The sequence below is a fragment of the Nematolebias whitei genome, chromosome 7 (genome assembly GCF_014905685.2).
Source record: "Nematolebias whitei isolate Nwh7 chromosome 7, NemWhi1, whole genome shotgun sequence".
In the NCBI taxonomy this organism is placed as follows: Eukaryota; Metazoa; Chordata; class Actinopteri; order Cyprinodontiformes; family Rivulidae; genus Nematolebias; species Nematolebias whitei.
Window position 1 is genome coordinate 1958590 of NC_056504.1, and position 19916 is coordinate 1978505.

At 41.4% G+C, this 19916-nt stretch overlaps 1 protein-coding gene across 1 annotated transcript in view; it reads left to right on the forward strand.

The window, feature by feature from the left end:
• LOC119412089 (serine incorporator 1-like) overlaps nt 1-19916 on the forward strand; it is a 125204-nt gene that overhangs the window by 15481 nt on the left and 89807 nt on the right. The window contains exon 2 of the mRNA XM_037679065.1: nt 12736-12929. Within this exon, the coding sequence (XP_037534993.1) occupies nt 12736-12929 (194 nt within the window). The remainder of the gene's footprint in view (nt 1-12735; nt 12930-19916) is intronic.

The following is a 19916-nucleotide window of genomic DNA, read 5'->3' on the forward strand; positions in this document are numbered from 1 at the left end:
GCGGTACCTGCTGTTGGGCAGTCTGTGTTACACTCCGGAGGCGTATCTATTGGCAGTGGTTTGCTCACTTTTGTCCACATCGTTTGATCACCATAATCTATAATCGCGTCGAAGCGATTTATAAAATCCTGGCCAACCAAAAATGGGAATGAGTCAACACGAGACACGTGTACCGGGTGGTACAGTGTCATTTTGCCAACCCGCATGTGAACCATTGCTATAACTGTCAGGGTTGTTCTCTTCTCTGAGAGACCCTGCATTTTTATAGCACATTCAGAGAGAGGTATTATCCTGTTAACACCGGCAGCGGCTGTCCTCAGCTCCTCGAACAGTTTAGTTGACATAATTGTTATGTCTGCCCCACCGTCCAGGAGTGCTTCGTGTGTGAGGACACCTTCGAGTGTTACCGACAGGTACGCCTTTTTGGCGACCCCCCTTCTGATAAAGTTACACAGAAACCTCTTGGGTTTTGTCTGACGCTTCTTCACGCGTTCAGCTTTGTCTGTGTAATCTTGGTTTGTCTGAACTGTCAGCACAGCAGTAGCTGTTTCTGAGTGTTCAGCTTGCGATGACTCGTCATCGGTTGCGTGTGTGTTTACCCCCCTTCTTCCGATGAGGGGTTGTTTGAGGCAACAACAGCAATGTCTTGGTGTGTTCCACCGACATCTGTAATGTTGTCATTCGCGCCCTCAGATGTAATAGTGATTACATTACTGCATAGTGCTCCTGGTTGGGTTCCCGTGTCAGTGTGTTTCAAAGTTTCTAACAACCTGCGTATTTTCTCTGTCTCTTCCGAGCTCAGAGGTGTAGGGCCTTGTTTCTGGAACTTTTGTGATTTTTTCGCCTCGGTTCGTTTCGTCCGAGGTGGGGGACGGTCAGGTACGTCTTTTGGGGGTTCCTTTACGTACTTCCCCTGATTATATGGGTCCTCTCGGTTCCCATATCTTTGCGTCCTACGCTCACCCCTCTTACGATAATCACGGTCATCCTCTGAAAGAGGAGCTTTTTGTCCCAGCGTGCACCTTCAAGACGCGGTTTGTTAGTTTGAACAGACTGTTTTTTCTCACCTTTTTAGGAGGAGGCGGCGAGGCACGCCGTCCTTCCAGTTCAAGATAGAGGGGTTTAACCTTTACACCAGGAAACACTTCTATGGGTGTCTTAGCATGAGAACATGCCTCGAACACATTCACAGCACACTGTTTAATCTCACTGATGGATTTTTCTCTGAAATTTGCCATCATTTGTACTGATCGTTTAAAATCAGTGTGGAGATTTTTGCTGAAAACAAATTTGAAACCTTCGTCTTCCTCCATACCGGTTTCATTTCTGTTACCAAAATAAGCTTGGAAGATCCTTTTGTAATAAACTTTTGGATGTTCATTCTTGCCCTGCGTGACCTTGTCAGCAGCTGGGAAACCAGCAGGTCCTGTGCAGGGGTCGTACTCTCTGATCAAAGCTTCACACAGAAGGTTGTAATCCCTTCTCGTTGCATCAGGTAGACGCTCGATGAAGGTGAACACCTCTCTGTCCGAAGTGAGCCTTATCAGACTGATCTTATCCTCAACCGTAGCATTAGGATAACCTTTCAATCTGAATTCAAGATCATTCAGGTACGCTTTTGTTCCAGTTGAACCCATCGGTCCAGGTACAAAGCGTTGTACATATTTTGAGAGTTTCTGCAAATCATCCATTGAAGGAGACAGTATCAACGGTCTCACTTGCGTGGTTGGTGGTGCAAATTGGAGCAGGTCTGCCCCTATCACCCGAGATGGGGGTGGAGGTGACAGAACGGGATTAAGAGTAGGAGGTGCAAATCGGTGCAGGTCTGTCCCTATCACCCGAGATGGGGGTGGAGGTGACAGAACGGGACTAAGAGTAGGAGGTGCAACAACATCTTTCTGTGGTGATTGTGGGTGACCCGGACCCTGACCTTGTTCGTCTTCGAGTCCCAGACCAGCTCGCCCCACGTCAGAAATCTTGTTTGTTGCAGTGGCTAGATTCTCCTCAAGCCTTCAGGCGTTCCTGTGATGTCTGACATTCACTTTGTAAAAGCAGACATTGTTGAAGTAATCCCGCCTTTACCAGTCTGCATTCGTCAAGTTGTGCTTGAAGCACATCTATTTCACCTTTGCAGCGGGAAACTTGTGACACTGTCACGTCGTGATCCCGTCTTAATGCAAAGTATTCACTGGACAACTGCTCTTTAGCATCCCTGGCTTCAGATAGTGATGCATCAAGTAACTGTATTTTGCTGTTCATTGAATCAACTTCTGCACGTGCATCTTGCTGTGATTGAAACAACTCTTCATAATGTTTTCTTGTGAGGACCTCGTGTTCGCTTTTAAATTGAAGGTAGTGTCCTTCAATTTCCTGAACCACCTCTTTTTCAGTGTTTAACCTTATTGCAAGGGCATCAGCTTTCTCAACAACTGCATAGAATGATTCTTTCAGTAAAATTGCAATTTTAGCCAGCTGATCATAACTTGACTTTGTAATTTCTGTAGAGGTCACACTCCCTGCAACCTCCATCAGATTGTCCACTAACTCTTTTGGGTTCATGCCGTTCACCTGTTTATCATATGGATGTAAGGATTCTGTCAGCAGCTTCAACGCTTTCTCTAAACAGTCCTTCATCTCATAAGGATCAAAATCTTTTTCTATCACACCTGTCATGTTTTCACTGTGTAGCACTTTATCTGTTTAAAACAGTTGCCGGCTTCAGATATTTTACAGGTAAATATTTGTATTCAAGTGTCATTGAGTTTCACACTATTTTAAGCTCTGGGTTTACACAAAAGTACTGTTATAAGTCAACTTATTCAAATGTGGGCACCTACTTCGTAGGTTTTACCCCAATTCATGAATATTCAAGTAAATGCTTCTCTGCAGTGTTACTTTTTATGTGCTTATTTTTTAACAGATACTAGATTACCAAGCTTCTCAGTGTTTCTTACTCTAAAGCACTGAATTTTTATAAACCTGCAATGTTTCTAAAAAGTCTCACAGCAACATCAGTTTAAAAATGCTTTTTAAACCGTTCTATTTCCATAAATTCACTAATTTAACAGTTACTCATAGAACCAGGTGGTGAAAAGAGAAAAGAAAATTGATGATGAGGAATAATCAGTCTTTCTTCAGAAAAACTGTTATACTCCTGTTCTCCTGCCAATATCTTCTATTTAAAAATTAAATAAGAAGATGTAATTGTTTTAGGTGGTAAAATAAAATCAGAAAAGTATCTTTTTTCTGATATATTTACTCTTATTTAATGATCTAGCAATTAAACGTGTATTATCTTTCCAGCAAATGAGTAAACTTTATCTACTCTGTGAATATCTGTATCTGTATCTTTTAAAAAGTTTCTAATTTTTTATTTTGCACCTCTGTCATGAGGAATTACCAGTGAATAAAAAGTTTTTGGTAAATGCCTGCTGCAGAAATACCTTGATCACTTTTTAAATGCAAGATAACAGTAAAATTCAGCTTGAAGAACGTTTATTAACTCAAAAATTCGTCTTACAGAAAATAAACACGTTTAATTTCACTCAAAATAACCTAAAAACGAACTGAAACTGTGATATCAAGTCTCCACAGGAGGTGGCAGCATAACCTTATTTTATTTTAACCCAGACACTGTTAGTGATGTCCAGTAGGAGTCGCGATGACTTCCTGTGGCATCCGGTGACATCCGGTCGTTAGCTGTTAGCTTAAAATTAGCATCGGCTAGCGTGGTCCAAAAACACCATTTAGTGACGGATTTCAAACTCAAACGTGGCAAAATTTCAGCGATTAGGCTTCAAAGAAACGAGCAGCGGATCAGAATGCAACTTTAAAGCGTATGTCAACTTTAAAAAGCAGATTGAAATTCCCTATGAAAACGAGTTTCATTTCCGGGTCACGTGACTGAATCTACCAATGACAGAGCAACAACGTGAAGGAGTATATCGCTGACTCAGAGGAAGTGACGCAGGCACGTCACTCACTTCTCAGCGAATCAAAGCGTCCAACTCAGTCGTTTTCAACCAATCACGGATCGTTTTTCCAGCTAGCGTGTAGCATTAGCCTGAACTAGTCCATCAACTTTTCGTCTTTTAACCTGTCAAAATGCACCATTTTCTGTTAAAAACGTAACCAATAAGCTTCTCAGCTGCACGGAGACGGCGCCCCGGTCTTAAAACGTCTTCCCAACCATTTAAAACAACTCGTTCGAATTTTTCAGAACCGAGCCGTACCAGAACAGCGTCTGGAACACGGTTTAACAGAATAAAGCGTTTCCACAGCTCAGCAAATTCGTCACACACCACAGACGTACAATTTCAGCTTTCAAAAAGACACGTTGACTCACAATTTCAGCTTTCAAAACACCACTAGCTGCTAACATTTCTGTAAGCTTTCTCTGAGCATCGCAGCTCAACACGCTGCGTCTTCTCCAAGCGTCGCAGCTGCGCTGCGTTTCACACAGCAAAATCTGCACTTTTCTCACAGCAGAATCTGCAATTTTTTCTTTCATGCCAACATGTAAAATCAATTCTTACACGAATACACAGTCCATTTATGAACCCGTAACGGGCCACCAGATGTAGTATGAACATATGCTGATATATTCATAAATTAAACGGATTCTTTCATTTTTCTGGACTGTATAATGACGTGCATCTGATTTTAGAAATGTAACATGAGACGTTAATTATCTTTGACTCACCAACGACAGTGGGTCATTTATTAACAGAATCAAAGTTTAACACATCACACATTTACATTAATTGGCAAAATATGGAAAATAACAACATGGCTAATTTTAGCAAGCTGTACAATTTTGATTAACCACACGGCGGTGGTTGAAAACTTTACACAGACATTTCTAAAATATCTGGAATGATTTCTACTTGATAGAAGAATTTTAAAGATGGAAAGATGAAGTTTAGAGGGAGAAAAAGATGGATGAGGGAGAATGTTGTGTCGGCGTCAGAACGGCACTCTCTGGGTTTTCCCAGCTTCTTCCCCAGTACACTTAGGTGATAGAAATCTCTTTTACCTGGAGATGTCTCCTGGCGAAATTCCATTTAACGCACCCTTTCAGCGTCTCCGTAGGAACAGCTGTGAATCGTCCGAAGTAGTGACGTTACTTGTTCGACACAAGTTCACCTCATGAGTGGACTTCCCATGAGTGGAGTCCGTCAGAGTTCCACCCAGAGGTGGAAGATGTTATAATCCCATAAGACTCGGAAGAGCTCTGTGGTCATGTCAGGATTTTCCTGTTTTCCAGCCCTGGAGTTGCAACGACTGAAGCCAGAGCCTGAAGCGACTGGTTCTCCTCGACACTCGTTTGAACTAGGAAGTACAGACATTTTAAAGAGCTCTATTTCCGGTTCATTTGGGAGTTTCTGATTGGTCAATATCGACCAGACAGGGGTGTGTTTTGTGATGTAAGAGGTCACTAGGAGTCAGAAAAACAGCAAGAATGTTATGGAACAGATTGAAAATGTTTTTAGAGACAGAGAGAGAAATGTTTAGACGAGTTGGCGGAAAACAGGTGCCAACTTCTCTATTTACGTCTGAGAGGATGTAAAAACATGACAGCTCGTTCCAACAACTGGTCTGCGTTTGACTCCAACCTTGGACCAACTTACACTTGCTCATTCAAAGACAGAAAATCAGAAAATGCATAATTACTCTGTAACAGACCTTAACATGAATTCTAACTTTGCATGAGGATTAAAAATCATTATTACTGTTTCACAGTTAATTAAAAATGATTAGTTCACTGCAGCATCTAAAATGGTTTGAACTAAAAACACTTTGATTATCAAACATTTGTAAAATAGTAATGATAATAGAAAAGAGAGTGTTCTTTCACTTGAACCCTTAAAGAAAGAAAGTCTCAGGATGGGTCAACCTGTATTTCTGGATTCAAATCAATGAAATGACAGCTTCTGTCCCATACGGTCCTTAAGGTCAGGATTTGACCTTCAGGCCTAGTTCACTACACCTGCTGTAAAACAGCTACTGATTATCATGGAGACATAGTCGACTCGGTTCTGGTCCACTCAGCGACCGGTGTGGAGCTGTTAGACGAAGCGGTCCCGCTTGGCGTTAAATCTGTCGACTCTCATCCAAAATCCAGCTTTAACTTGTCGTTACGTTGTTGTTAGCTGTTGTTAGCCCAGAGGAAAACAACGTGCCGAGGCAGCACGCATGCGCATTAGGTGAAGGTACAAAATTCACAGCGCCATCTAATGACCTGGCATGGTAACTACAGTGGATTCGGGAGGGCGGGGGGGAATCCTCCGGATGCATGTAAACACAAAATGCGACCGTGTCAACGCAAATCTTTTCCTCTAATTAACGTGAAAAAAACTACGTTTTCCCCCCCATCGTGTCCATGTAAATAGGGCCTAAGACTGATTCCCAGACAGTTTTCACACCTGATGGGAACAGAGGGGTCTCATCTGTGAATTAGAGTAACAAAGACTTTAAGAAGCCCCCTACTGTTAAGGTGTGGAGGTGTGACTTGACAAAGCTGCATATGTGTGTGTGTCTTATCTCGCTCAGTGTTATAACCTGAATCTCTCACTCACTACTCATTGAATTGAGAAAGCTCCTCGGATGAGGAGCAAAATGTCTTCTGTTACAAATAAAGTACAGTTGATTTTGTATTGAACGCTTTTTGAACTCTTTATTATGTGTATTTATTAATTTATGTATGTAATTAAGAACCATGGGAGATCGGGCATTCTGTGTGGCTGCCCCCCGCCTCTGGAACTCCCTCCCTGAATATCTGAGAGCTCCACAATCATTGACTGACTTTAAAAAAGGCTTAAAGACTTTTCTTTTTAAGCAAGCCTATTCTGCCTCCACATGATTGTATCATTGATTTTAGTTGCACTCTGTAGCACTTTGAGATTTTTGTAAATGAAAAGTGCGTTACAAATTAAATTCATTATTATTATTATTATTATTATTATTATTATTATTCTTGTTTTGCATCTGCACACAAAAAGGAAACTCAAGCAGCTACTGGGAGTTATGTTTTACTCCGTAATTATGTTTTGTTTTTTACATGCGGGGGAAGGTGTTGTCCAAGGCAAAATCTTCAGAAGTATGGACCCGTTAGTACAACTTTAAAGCGCACAACCAACGTCCATACCCAGCCAAATACGAGCATGAGTGTCAGACCATAAAATAAACAACAAAATCAGCTACAAAGGAACTAATTTCAGTAATCCCATGACAAAACTCAGGAACACTTGGAGATTAGCATCTAACTCGGACAGCGAACCCGAGCACCTGGAGATTAGCAGCTAACTCGGACAGCGAACCCAGACAAAAGTCACGGCGGATATACAGGTCCTTCTCAAAAAATTAGCATATTGTGATAAAGGTCATTATTTTCCATAATGTAATGATAAAAATGAAACTTTCATATATTTCAGATTCATTGCACACCAACTGAAATATTTCAGGTCTTTAATTGTTTTAATACTGATGATTATGGCATACAGCTCATGAAAACCCAAAATGCCTGTCCCAAAAAATTAGCATATTTCATCCCACCAATGAAAGACAAGTGTTTTTAATACAAAAAATGCCAACCTTCAAATAATCATGTTCAGTTATGCACTCAATACTTGGTCGGGAATCCTTTTGCATGAATGACTGCTTCAATGCGGCGTGGCATGGAGGCAATCAGCCTGTGGCACTGCTGAGGTATTATGGAGGCCCAGGATGCTTCGATAGCGGCCTTAAGCTCATCCAGAGTGTTGGGTCTTGCGTCTCTCAACTTTCTCTTCACAATATCCAACAGGTTCTCTATGGGGTTCAGGTCAGGAGAGTTGGCAGGCCAATTGAACACAGTAATACCATGGTCAGTAAACCATTTACCAGTGGTTTTGGCACTGTGAGCAGGTGCCAGGTCGTGCTGAAAAATGAAATCTTCATCTCCATAAAGCTTTTCAGCAGATGGAAGCATGAAGTGCTCCAAAATCTCCTGATAGCTAGCTGCATTGACCCTGCGCTTGATAAAACACAGTGGACCAACACCAGCAGATGACATGACACCCCAGTGACTGTGGAAACTTGACACTGGACCTCAAGCAATGTGAATTCTGTGTCTCCTCTCTTCCTCCAGACTCTGGGACCTTGATTTCCAAAGGAAATGCAAAATTTACTGTAATCAGAGAACATAACTTTGGACCACTCAGCAGCAGTCCCAGGCAAAATGCTTCTGACGCAGTCTCTTGTTCAAAAGTGGCTTGACCTGGGGAATGCGGCACCTGTAGCCCATTTCCTGCACACGCCTGTGCACGGTGGCTCTGGATGTTTCTACTCCAGACTCAGTCCACTGCTTCCGCAGGTCCCCCAAGGTCTGGAATCGGCCCTTCTCCACTATCCTCCTCAGGGTCCGGTCACCTCTTCTCGTTGTGCAGCGTTTTCTGCCACACTTTTCCCTTCCCACAGACTTCCCACTGAGGTGCCTTCATACAGCACTCTGGGAACAGCCTATTGGTTCAGCAATTTCTTTCTGTGTCTTACCCTCTTGCTTGAGGGTGTCAATGATGTCCTTCTGGACAGCAGTCAGGTCGGCAGTCTTACCCATGATTGAGGTTTTTAGTAATGAACAAGGCTGGGAGTTTTTAAAAGCCTCAGGAATCTTTTGCAGGTGTTTAGAGTTACGTCGTTGATTCAGATGGTTAGGTTAATAGTTGTTTAGAGAACCTTTTCATGATATGCTCATTTTTTGGGACAGGCATTTTGGGTTTTCATGAGCTGTATGCCATAATCATCAGTTTTAGAACAATTAAAGACCTGAAATATTTCAATTGGTGTGCAATGAATCTGAAATATATGAAAGTTTCATTTTTATCATTACATTATGGAAAATAATGACCTTCATCACAATATGCTAATTTTTGGAGAAGGACCTGTACACCCGTCAATACACCGAAGATGGGAGCTCATAACACGTCCTAGCGTCCGTGGATGGTACAAGGACGCATGAAGTGGCCTAGTAAAACGGGCAAACGAAATTTATGGCACTTATTAACTGTCCCTATGTGTGACTGTGCTTTTGACTTACATGTATAATATTAACACTGCAAAGAAAGGCACACAAATACAACAACAATATAAACCTTAGCTGCTTAAAACCGCAGAAAGTCCACGGTAAATATTAGCCCATCGAAAGTAAACACCATCCACAGTCACGCTAAAAATTTAGCATAACCAATGGCAGAAATTTTCGGATAAAGAGGAGTTCTGCTCACCTGAATGAGAAGGCGCCTGGTTGAGACTGCAAATGGTGCCGACCAGCCGATGGAGGAAGCTCACAATTGCCCCCACCCCGTTCCTGCTTCAAGACCCTCAGCATCGGGGTCACCAAATTGTAAGCGTTATTCAAAAGTCTGAAGTAGGCTCTGAAACAAATGTGTACAGTATTATTGCAGGTTTATTGTACAGATAAGTGGAAATCACAAACTCACATGACGTCTGCCCATTTCACCTCAACACCCGCTTCGTTAACAGATCTCATCACATTTTTCTTCAGAAACTGGTCTCACCCCTGGTGTCATCATCTCCGGTCATAGGACAGCCTACTCTTACCACGTGACCAGCCTCTCAGCCAATAATACTTCCATCGTTGATGTAAACAACCAAGTGTCATGCTTGTTGTAGAGTGCGGGCGTGTAACTAAAATTCCTTCCAGAAACAAAAACCCGGAAATACATATTCTTCATCGGTTTAATGTGCATCTGTAGGTGTACACAACTTTCAATAACATAACAAAATATAATACTGATAGAAATATATTTCAGAACCCTTTTGCACCAATACTTTAGCTAGTATTTGTAGCTGATTTGAGGCTGATTCAGGACCTCTTTTCATCCTTGCTTCTCTGGTGTGACCGTTGGAGCTGTCAAGCTGACTCCAGACTGAAACATGAATGCAGGTCACTGATTGGTCAGGGGGAGGAGCTACTGGATCTCAGAAAATTTTCACCGATCTGCCATTTGCAATTTCTTGGGACACGGAGCGGCAGCTGGATCTATTTTTAAGATTTTAAAAACAATAATGACAACACCGTGCTTAATGCTGAAGTCCAGGTGTTTTTTGTGTTTGTTGACCGACGACAAAATTCGAGCGAGTGGTGTCACTGCGGAGGATCATACGAGCTGCTGACCCGTTGAAGCATGCGAGGCTGTACCACGAGCCCCGGCCTCGTGTGCTCACAAAGGCCAAATTCCGAGCCCCGGCAGGCGGGAGGACCGGGACGATGGGTGGAAACGTTTTTTTTTTAATATTTTATGTATAAAAAAAATTGTTGTTTTATTTTATCAGTAAGATAAAAAATAAACCGTACCGGCTTTATCATGAAATCCTGTTTTCACTTTGACTTTATTAAATAATCTGTTAATAAAGTTAACTCAGCTGAAAAATCATAAAAAGACAGCATTATTGGATCTCTCAGGAATATCCTGATGCATGCTCAATAATCCAGGTAGAAAAATCTAAAAAAGTTAAATCTGGTCCTCTGGACATTCAAAAAACAAAACAACCCCCCCCCCCCCACACACACACACACACACACACACACAAATTGTAGAAACATTTCGTCTTTCATCTGAAGGACTTCCTCAGTCTGAGGTGCTGTATTCAGCTCAGTCTCTTAAATAGCACCTTCTCAGAGTGGATCAACCAGTTTGCTGCTGACAACCAGAACCAGCTGATCACATGCTCAAGAAGGACCATCAGCCTAACAATGGATCATTAGCACCTGATGGCTGTTTACTGTTCACAGAGGGCTGAGTGATACTAGCAATCACAGCATTGTAAGAGGGGGACAGTTGAACCCGGAGGCTCCACCCCTGTTTAATGATGGACAAATGATGGCTGAATACAGCACCTCAGATTGAGGAAGTCTTTCGGATGAAAGATGAAATGTTTCTGCATTTTTGTTGTTGTTGTTGTTGTTTTGCTTTGTTTTGTTTATTGAATGTCCAGAGGACCAGATTTAACTTTTTTAGATCTGTCAGGAATATGTCCCTCAAACATGTTTAAAGAAGAGATACGGCCTTTGGTTCAACTTTATTCTAACCCACAGATGTACAAATCACTAAACAAGAATTGCACTTTAAATTAAAGCTTTAAATAATCTGTATACAAGAAAAAATAATCTGTATTCAAGAAACAAAACTACAATGAGTGCAACTACATCAAATGATGAAGAAAAATATAGCATTTTAAATATAGATGTTTTTGTAGAATCTGGTTCATCAGATTTAAATCAATTCAGTTTGTTTATAAAGCACCAAGTCACAACAGAAGTCGTCTCAGGAACTGAACAGAAACATTTATATATAAAAATAATAATTTAACATTATTTATCTGAGGAGCAGACTGCTTTGAGTTTAACTCATCGCAGAACTCTCATTAGCAGGATTTTGGATTCTGGATACTCCTTCAGAATGGGTCCTAAAGTGTGGTGCAAATCCAGGCTGAGCTGAGCAGAGTTGGGGCTGATTAGGAGCAGTGCAAATAAGCCATATGTGTCCCTGTGATGGACTGGAGACCTGTCCAGGGTGTCCCCCTCCTCTCGCACAGAGATAGCTGGATATGGCCGCCAGTGACCCCCACGACCCAAAAAGGAAGAAACGGGTAAAGATAATGGATATATGGATGTCAAAATGCAAGGTGGCTGCCACCAAAAACATTTGTTTTGTATCTGCTAAGGTCAAGCAGTGGTAATCATCTTGAATCATGTGTTGACGTACATTCACTAGTTTATTTTTGAGAGTTTCCATATCATTTGTCTAGTAGTTTTTGAACCACTGCATCAGAATCAGGTTGGGGAATGATCCTTGAGGGAAAAACTTAAATGATTTACAGTAAATCCAGAGGAATGGATCATTGCTCTTCACTGTTTACACAAAACCCTGGTGTTCAAAATAAAACTTAACAATATGATCCAACAAAAAAGGTTGAATCATGTCATCTGGACTTCGTTTTTTTGTTAAAAAGAAACGTTTCGCCCCTCGTCCAAGAGGCTTCGTCAGTCTGAGGCCTAGCCATCTGGTATTACCCAGAAGCCACCCTGACTCTTGTGTTTCAAGCCTGCCTCAGATACCCCTGAGGTCTGGCCTTTTCACTAATGGTTTCAAAAACACAAAGTTTGTGACACACAACACAAAACTGATTCTTCCCCCTGTGTGTTTCCTTGTCTGATGAAGCCGGATGGAAGGTGAAACGTTTCAGCAAAAAAAAAAAAGGAGAAAAAAGAAACTGTCCAGATGACCTGACTGAAAAATGTCGGATTGTATACCTGGATTACTGAGCATGGACCTTTTGTTTTTAACAATATGATATTAATCCAACAAAGTTCAGTCAGGTCATTCATTCATTCAGCCTTTATTTGGACAGGTTAATCCCAATGAGCATTTAGGACTCATTTACAAGAGAGACCTGATTTCTTAAAAAAGACTGATGTCATCTGGATGGTTTCTTTTTTTTTTTTTTTGAGACATTTTGTCCTTCATCCAAAGGACTTTATCAGTCCGAGGAGCCACAACAAACTCAGCCCCACAAGTAGCACAAGCAAGAAAAATATGGTCTTAACTTTAAAACTTGGGTATGCATTTACTGTTTTATTAATGCAGACTTAAATTAGATTAGTAGTTTAAGCTAATCTCTTCATCCTCCTGATGTTTAAAGGTTAAAGAGAGTTTTTGTTATTTCTTCTAGATTCCAGGTTTTTGTGAGGATGGGGCTGGCTCCTCTGTTCCAGGCCTTCAGGCTTCTCTGAACTGTGAGATGTTTGTGGGTTACAAAGCAGTGTATCGCTTCTGCTTTGGCATGAGTATGTGGTTCCTGCTGTTTTCAATCCTGCTGATTAACATCAAAAGCAGCAAAGACCGCCGTGCTTCTATCCACAACAGGTAAGGACTGCAGTCGCACCAGGAACATGTATAACCTGATAACAAACCCTCAGTTTTTAACAGTATGGAACGTAAACAGTAGGAGTACGGGCTTTTCCTGGTCAGTGATACCTAAAGCATTTAGGCAGAATGGAACCTGCTGAAACGAAGCTGCAACATTTCTTAACACTGGAAAACACCAAAGAAGAACATGTCTTTGTGTTGTCCTTTTCGGGCTTCAGTATAAACACAAAATGGCCATAACATTTTTCCCTGAAAATCTAGCTAGTATTATTTGGTTCAAAGTTAATTTTATTGCAGCCTGTTATAATTGTTTCAAAAAAAAAAAATTCCCTAAATAATCAACTCTTGGTACCCCATAATGATAGTGAAAACTTCATACAATACAAATCTTTTACATAGTCCCCAGTTGAAACACATTTGGCAGCAGCTTGAAGGGATATGAAACAAGTTTGCACACCTGGAATGAAGGATTTTCTGCCGTTCTTCTTTAAGGGCCTGACATACATTCGTGTTCACACACACCTTTCAAAATCTACAGATACAGAGCTCTTGGGAAACCCCTCCCACTGCTGTATACATCACCACATAGGTTTCTTCCCACCAGAGTCGCCACGCCATCCATTTATCTTCTGTTGGGCCACAAATCTATAACAAGCGCTTTTCAGAGGACAGACTCCTCCATACACAATGTCTGAACAAGCTCCATCCAGTTTTTCAAAATCTGACTAATTTAATCTAAAAAAGTTAAATCTGGTCTTCTGGACATTCAAAAAACAAAACAAAGCAAAAAAATTTAATGTGTTTTAAGAGTTGTACAGCTGAATGTCCCAGTGCATTTCCACACTGACGAACATGCCCATAAACTTATTCTTTTTATTTTTTATGGAGGTTGGCAAGCAATGTTGAGATGTGCATTACTGCCATCTACTGGAATGGAGTGTCGATTGAGATGCTAAAAATATATTACCGTAATTTCTGGACTACAAAACGCACATGTGTATAAGCCACACATATTAAATATAAGATAAATCATAATTTTGTACATAAATATGACACCCTGGCTGTTAAGCCGCAGGTATTCACTGTGCAATGAATGTAAGTGCCCAGCTCTATCTGTGCTGTACTTGTTGTAGTACAAAAAGCAGCCATTTGATGGCATAATGGATGGATGGAATAAAAATCCATCCATCCATTATCTTTACCCGTTTATTCCATTTTGGGTCACGGGGGTCGCTGGTGCCCATGTCCAGCCATCACTGTGCGAGGGGCGGGGTACACCCTGGACGGGTCTCCAGTCCATCACAGGGACACATAGAGACAAACGAGACAAACAACCATTCACTCTCTCACTCACACCTAGGGACAATTTAGAGTCACCAATCAGCCTAACATGCATGTTTTTGGTCTGTGGGAGGAAACCGGAGTACCCGGAGAAAACCCACGCATGCACGAGATAACATGCAAACTCCACCCAGAAGGCACCTGCACCGGGGTTTGAACCAGGGACCTGTTCGCTGAGAGGCAGCAGCTCTACCAGTTGTGCCACCGTGCTGCCCCTGGAATAAAAATATGAAACCAAAAACAATTAGAAACAATGAAATACTAAATAAGATCACGTTGTGTCAAAAGTCAAGGAAATAATAACAAAAAGCATAAACTCAGTCAGAAACAATGAAATACTAAATCAGATCTGATGACCTTGTGTTAAATAGGAATAATAACAAAAGCATAAACAGAATCAGTATCAATGAAAAACTAGATCTAAACCCAATCACCCTGTGTTAAATGCCAATGAGTACAGATGTGTCAGTGAGTACAGATGTGTCAGTGAGTACAGATGTGTTTTTAGGAGAGATTTAAAAGCAGAGACTGAGGTGGCCTGTCGAATGCTGATGGGCAGATTGTTCCAGAGTTTAGGGCCCACAACTGAAAATGTTCGATCTCCTCTGAGCTTCAGCTGGTTTTTGGTACGGCCAAAAGCAGCTGGTCTGATGATCTCAAAGCCCGAGAAGGAGTATAAGGATGAAGGAGGTCGGAGAGGTATGAGGGTGCAAGGCCGTTAATGCACTTGAATGTCAGCAGGAGAATTTTAAAATCAACTCTGACACGTACAGGAAGCCTGTGAAGGGAGGACAGAACCGGAGTAATGTGCTCAAACCTGCGAGTTCCTGTTAGTAGCCGAGCTGCAGCATTTTGGACGAGCTGGAGACGTGAAAGTGAAGCCTGACTGACCCCAACATAAAGTGAGTTACAGTAGTCCAGCCGGGTTGTAATAAATGCAAGGACTAGTTTTTCAAGGTCAGATCTGGACAGAACAGACTTAAGCTTTGCTATTTGCCCTAACTGAAAGAAGCTTTTTTGTAGAACAGAGTTGATCTGTTTATTAAACTTAAAGTCAGAGTCTAACACTACCCCGAGATTGGTAACCGACTGCTTTAGATGTGGCTGAAGGGAGTGCAGGTTTACAGGATCAGTGACAGTGGTAGAGCTTGGGTTAAACACAATGACCTCAGTCTTCTGATCATTAAAACTCAAGAAGTTTGCAGCCATCCAAGTCTTGATGTCATCAAAACATTTTAGCAAAGGGTGGATGGAGCAGGAACTGTTTGGTTTTAAAGGCAGATAGATCTGAAAATCATCGGCGTAACAGTGAAACGAAATACCATGTTTCCTCAGGATTGACCCCAAGGGGAGCAGATCCAATGAGAAAAGAAGGGGTGAAAGAATGGAGCCTTGTGGGACCCCACAGGAAAGAAGGACAGAAGCAGAAAAATGATTGTCAAAGTTAACACTGAAACTCCTGTCACCCAGATACGAACGGAACCATTCTAGCGCCACCCCTGTAATCCCAACCCAGTGTTCTAGCCGAGACATAAGGATGCTGTGATCAACAGTGTCTAATGCAGCGGTAAGGTCGAGGAGTACCAGGATCACAGACTGATCAGAGTCATTTGCTAGCAGAATGTCATTACAGACCCTTACTAAAGCTGTCTCAGTGCTGTGCAGTTGTTTAAATCCTGACTGAAAAATCTCAAAAATTCCATTTACATTCAAAAACTTGGTTAGTTGACTAAAAACTATTTTCTCCAAGATTTTAGAAAGAAATGGAAGTTTTGAGATTGGCCTGAAGTTAGAACAAGCTGCAGGGTCAAGTCCGGGTTTTTTAATTAATGGAGTTACCACTGCATGTTTTAAAACATCAGGGACCACACCTGTAGCCAAACTGCTGTTAATAATGGCAAGAACAGAGGGTCCAGTTGACGGTAGAACCTGTTTAAAAAATGCAGCAGGGATGGGATCAGCAGGGATGGGATCAGCAGGGGAGCCTGAGGGTTTCATGTGACCAACGACCTCATTTAAAAATGAGAGTGAGATGGGGTCAAAGTGACTGAAGACTGCTGAGCAGGGGCCAAGAACTGAAGGGTCGGCTGTGGAGTGTGGAATGATGACCTAATCGACTCAACCTTTTCAACAAAATGCCTGACAAACTTATTACAGGTGTCGACAGAGGCCTCAATGGTGGCAGACTGAGGCACGTTTAGAATGGTGTTAATGGTGTTGAAAAGAACGCGGGGGTTGTGACTGTTTGAGTTGATAATTTTTGAGAAATATTTGTTTTTCTCCTGTTTAACAGTGGTCTGATAGGCTTTCCTACATGATTTTAATATATCAAGGGAAACCTGGAGTTTATCTTTTTTCCATCCACGTTCAGCTCTCCTGCACAAGTGTCTTGCCTCTCTTGTGGTCTCATTTACCCAAGGGTGGGGCGTGCGTTTTCGATTCCTGAGCTTTAACGGGGCAACTGAGTCCAGGATCTGTACACACGCCTCTTGATGCTGAGAAAGCAACACCTCTGTAGTAAGACCCGCAGAGAGTTCAGAGTCTGAAACAGCTTACTTCAAAGTGATGGTCTCTTTGTCACGCCCCCTCCTCCATTGCTGGCCATCTTCCTTGTTGACAGTCATGTGCAACTGGTTGAAAACAACAAAGTCCATGCTCAATAATCCAGGTATACAATCTAACATTTTTCAGTCAGGTCATCTGGACAGTTCCTTGTTTTGTGCTGAAACGTTTCACCTTCGATCCGGAAGGCTTCATTAGTCAAGGAAACACACAACACAAAACTGATTCTTCCACCAGCAGCTTACTCCAAAGTGGAACAAACCACTTATGTTGGTGCTAAGATAGTCTCTTTGTCACGCCCCCTCCTCGATTGCCGGCCATCGTCCTTGTTGACAGTCGTGTCAAATTGGTAGAAAACATCAAAGTCCATGCTCAATAATCCAGGTATACAATCCAACATTTTTCAGTCAGGTCATCTGGACAGTTTCTATTTTTGTGCGGAAACGTTTCGCATTCGATCCGGAAGGCTTCATCAGTCAAGGAAACAAACAACACAAAACTGATTCTTCCCCCAACAGCTTACTCCAAAGTGGAACAAACCAGTTATGTTGGTGCTAAGTTGGTCTCTTTGGAACTAGGGATGCACCGATCCACTTTTTAAAATTCCGATCCGATCCTGATACCTTGAACTGAGTATCGGCCGATACTGTTCCAATTCCAATATCATGATCATCATTGATTTTATATGAGGCTGTAATAATCTCCTCTCAAGTACAATTTGTACAAATATATGCATGCATGTCCAAAAAGGCAACTTGAGCTAAGTTTTATTAATGTTGGATATGTTTTAAAGTTAGAATTAAATTCTGCTAACACAAAACATGTTTCTTTTTATTCCTAGCTTTAAAGTGGATATTAAAGTGATTAATTTAAGTGATTGTTTAAAGTTGTTTTAAATTTTATAAGGGGCAGATATAAGAATTTTTTCTTCTTTCTGAACTCTTTTCATTCAATGTTTTCTTTTTGATGATTTTTTAATTTATTTTGTTTCATTTAAATGAATGAATAAATGAATTAAATTAAATAAAATATTAAATGTCTTCAAACATCTGCTAAGTTCATGGCATAAACCAACAGACATGTTCCTGTTTTTAGTATTTTACATCACTTTATAATGTAGCTTTTTATGTTTTTAATATAATTTTCAAATCATATGTTTTTTATGATTGTTTACTGTTGTACTGATAAATATCTCCTGGAGGGTAAACTAGATCTTGGCTGCAAGTATCAAAATGTGAAATCCTTTGTTTTCTACAACTGATAGTGGTTGATCATTAATTATGAAGTTTATCAACTTCTCTGTAAACATTTGAGCTCCGTGGTTTCAGCGACGTCTTCTTCTTGTTCAATCCGAAGCAGGCAGCCTGATTTGGGGCAGCCGTGCTCAGTCTGTCCCTCCTCAGAACCTCGGAGACGGGCAGACTGAGCGGGGCAGATTGGACGCGGCTGGCCGGTGTCGAGTCGCCTGTTGTGGGTTGAGCAAAGAGCAGCGCCCCGCTGAAGCCACGGAACTCGAATGTCCATCGTAAAACTAACTTTACCATGGTTTAATGTGGTGCTATGGCTCTGCAGACAGTGCACGTTGCTGTCTTGTTTTGTGGTGTTCAGTGTAAAATACTTCCACACAGCAACATGTTTAGATGAAAAGTTTGTTAGCTGTTAGCCACAAAGCTGCTAACTCAGTCCTCACGTTGTAGCTGCTGCAAACTATGAACTGGATTTCCTGAATGTGAGGCGGGTCTTATTACTCTGGGTTCATGAGACACGCCGCCGTTCAGGAAATCCATTCCATAGTTTGAAGCCAACATGCATCATGGATCTGAAATATCGGCAGGTGGATCGGAAAATCCGATACGTAAATTATGCTGGAATTGGAGGCCGATACCGATACTGGATCGGAACTGCCCCATCCCTATTTGGAAATCCCCCTCCTCCATTGCCGGCCATCTTCCTTGTTGACAGTCGTGTCAAACTGGTTGAAAACAACAAAGTCCATGCGCAAAAATCCAGGTATACAATCCAACATTTTTCAGTCAGGTCATCTGGACAGTTTCTTTTTTTGTGCTGAAATGTTTCGCCTTTGATCCAGAAGGCTTCATCAATCAAGGAAACACACAACAAAACTGATTCTTCCGCAAACAGCTTACTCCAAAGTGGAACAAACAAATCCTTGTTCTTGTCATTATACATTCTCATTTGACTGAATTGTAAAACACTTGATTCAACGTGTTGTTTTTATGTGTTTTAAATAAACTGACACTGGCATGTAATTTTTGTTGTGATAGATTTATTTTGTCCAGTTTAATTGTTCAGAAGATATTTTACAAGAATTATGGAAACATTTTGGTGTGCTAAGATTCATAACTGGTTGTAACTATAGTACCCACCATTGCATGCTGTATTCACTGGTTAATTGGTCACCATTAACTTCACGCAGACTCTCTCACTGGTACATTTTCATCTTTAAATCACTTCTTGGTCTGCTGCCTTCATACATCTCCTCCTACATGTCTCTGTGTGAGTGCAGCTACAGCGTGCACTCTCAGGACATTATTACCTGCAGTGTTCCCTCAGTGTGGACTGAACTAGACAAAAGGACCTTCTCCTACTCCACTCCTGTTTCCTAGAATATCTTGTAAAAAGATCTGAAGCTCTCGACCTTTGACCTTTCTAAGTGGCTTCAAACATCTGCTAAGTTCCTGGCCAAAACCAATGCAGACATGTTCCTGTTTTTAGTATTCTACATCGCCTTACAACCTAGCTTGTTTGTTTTGTTACTTTTTTAATACCATTTAATTTTCTCTTGTTCTTCTCAATTTGTATGCTTCCTTTAAGATTGTCTATTGTTCTAAAAAAGTTAAATCTGGTCCTCTGGACATTCAAAAAAACAAAACAAAGCAAAACAACAACAAAAATGTAGAAACGTTTCGTCTCTCATCCAAGAGACTTCCTCAGTCTGAGGAGCTGTTTTCAGCTCAGTCTCTTAAATAGCACCTTCTCAGAGTGGATCAACCAGTTTTGCTGCTGACAACCAGAACCAGCTGATCACATGGTCAAGAAGGACCATCAGCCTAACAATGG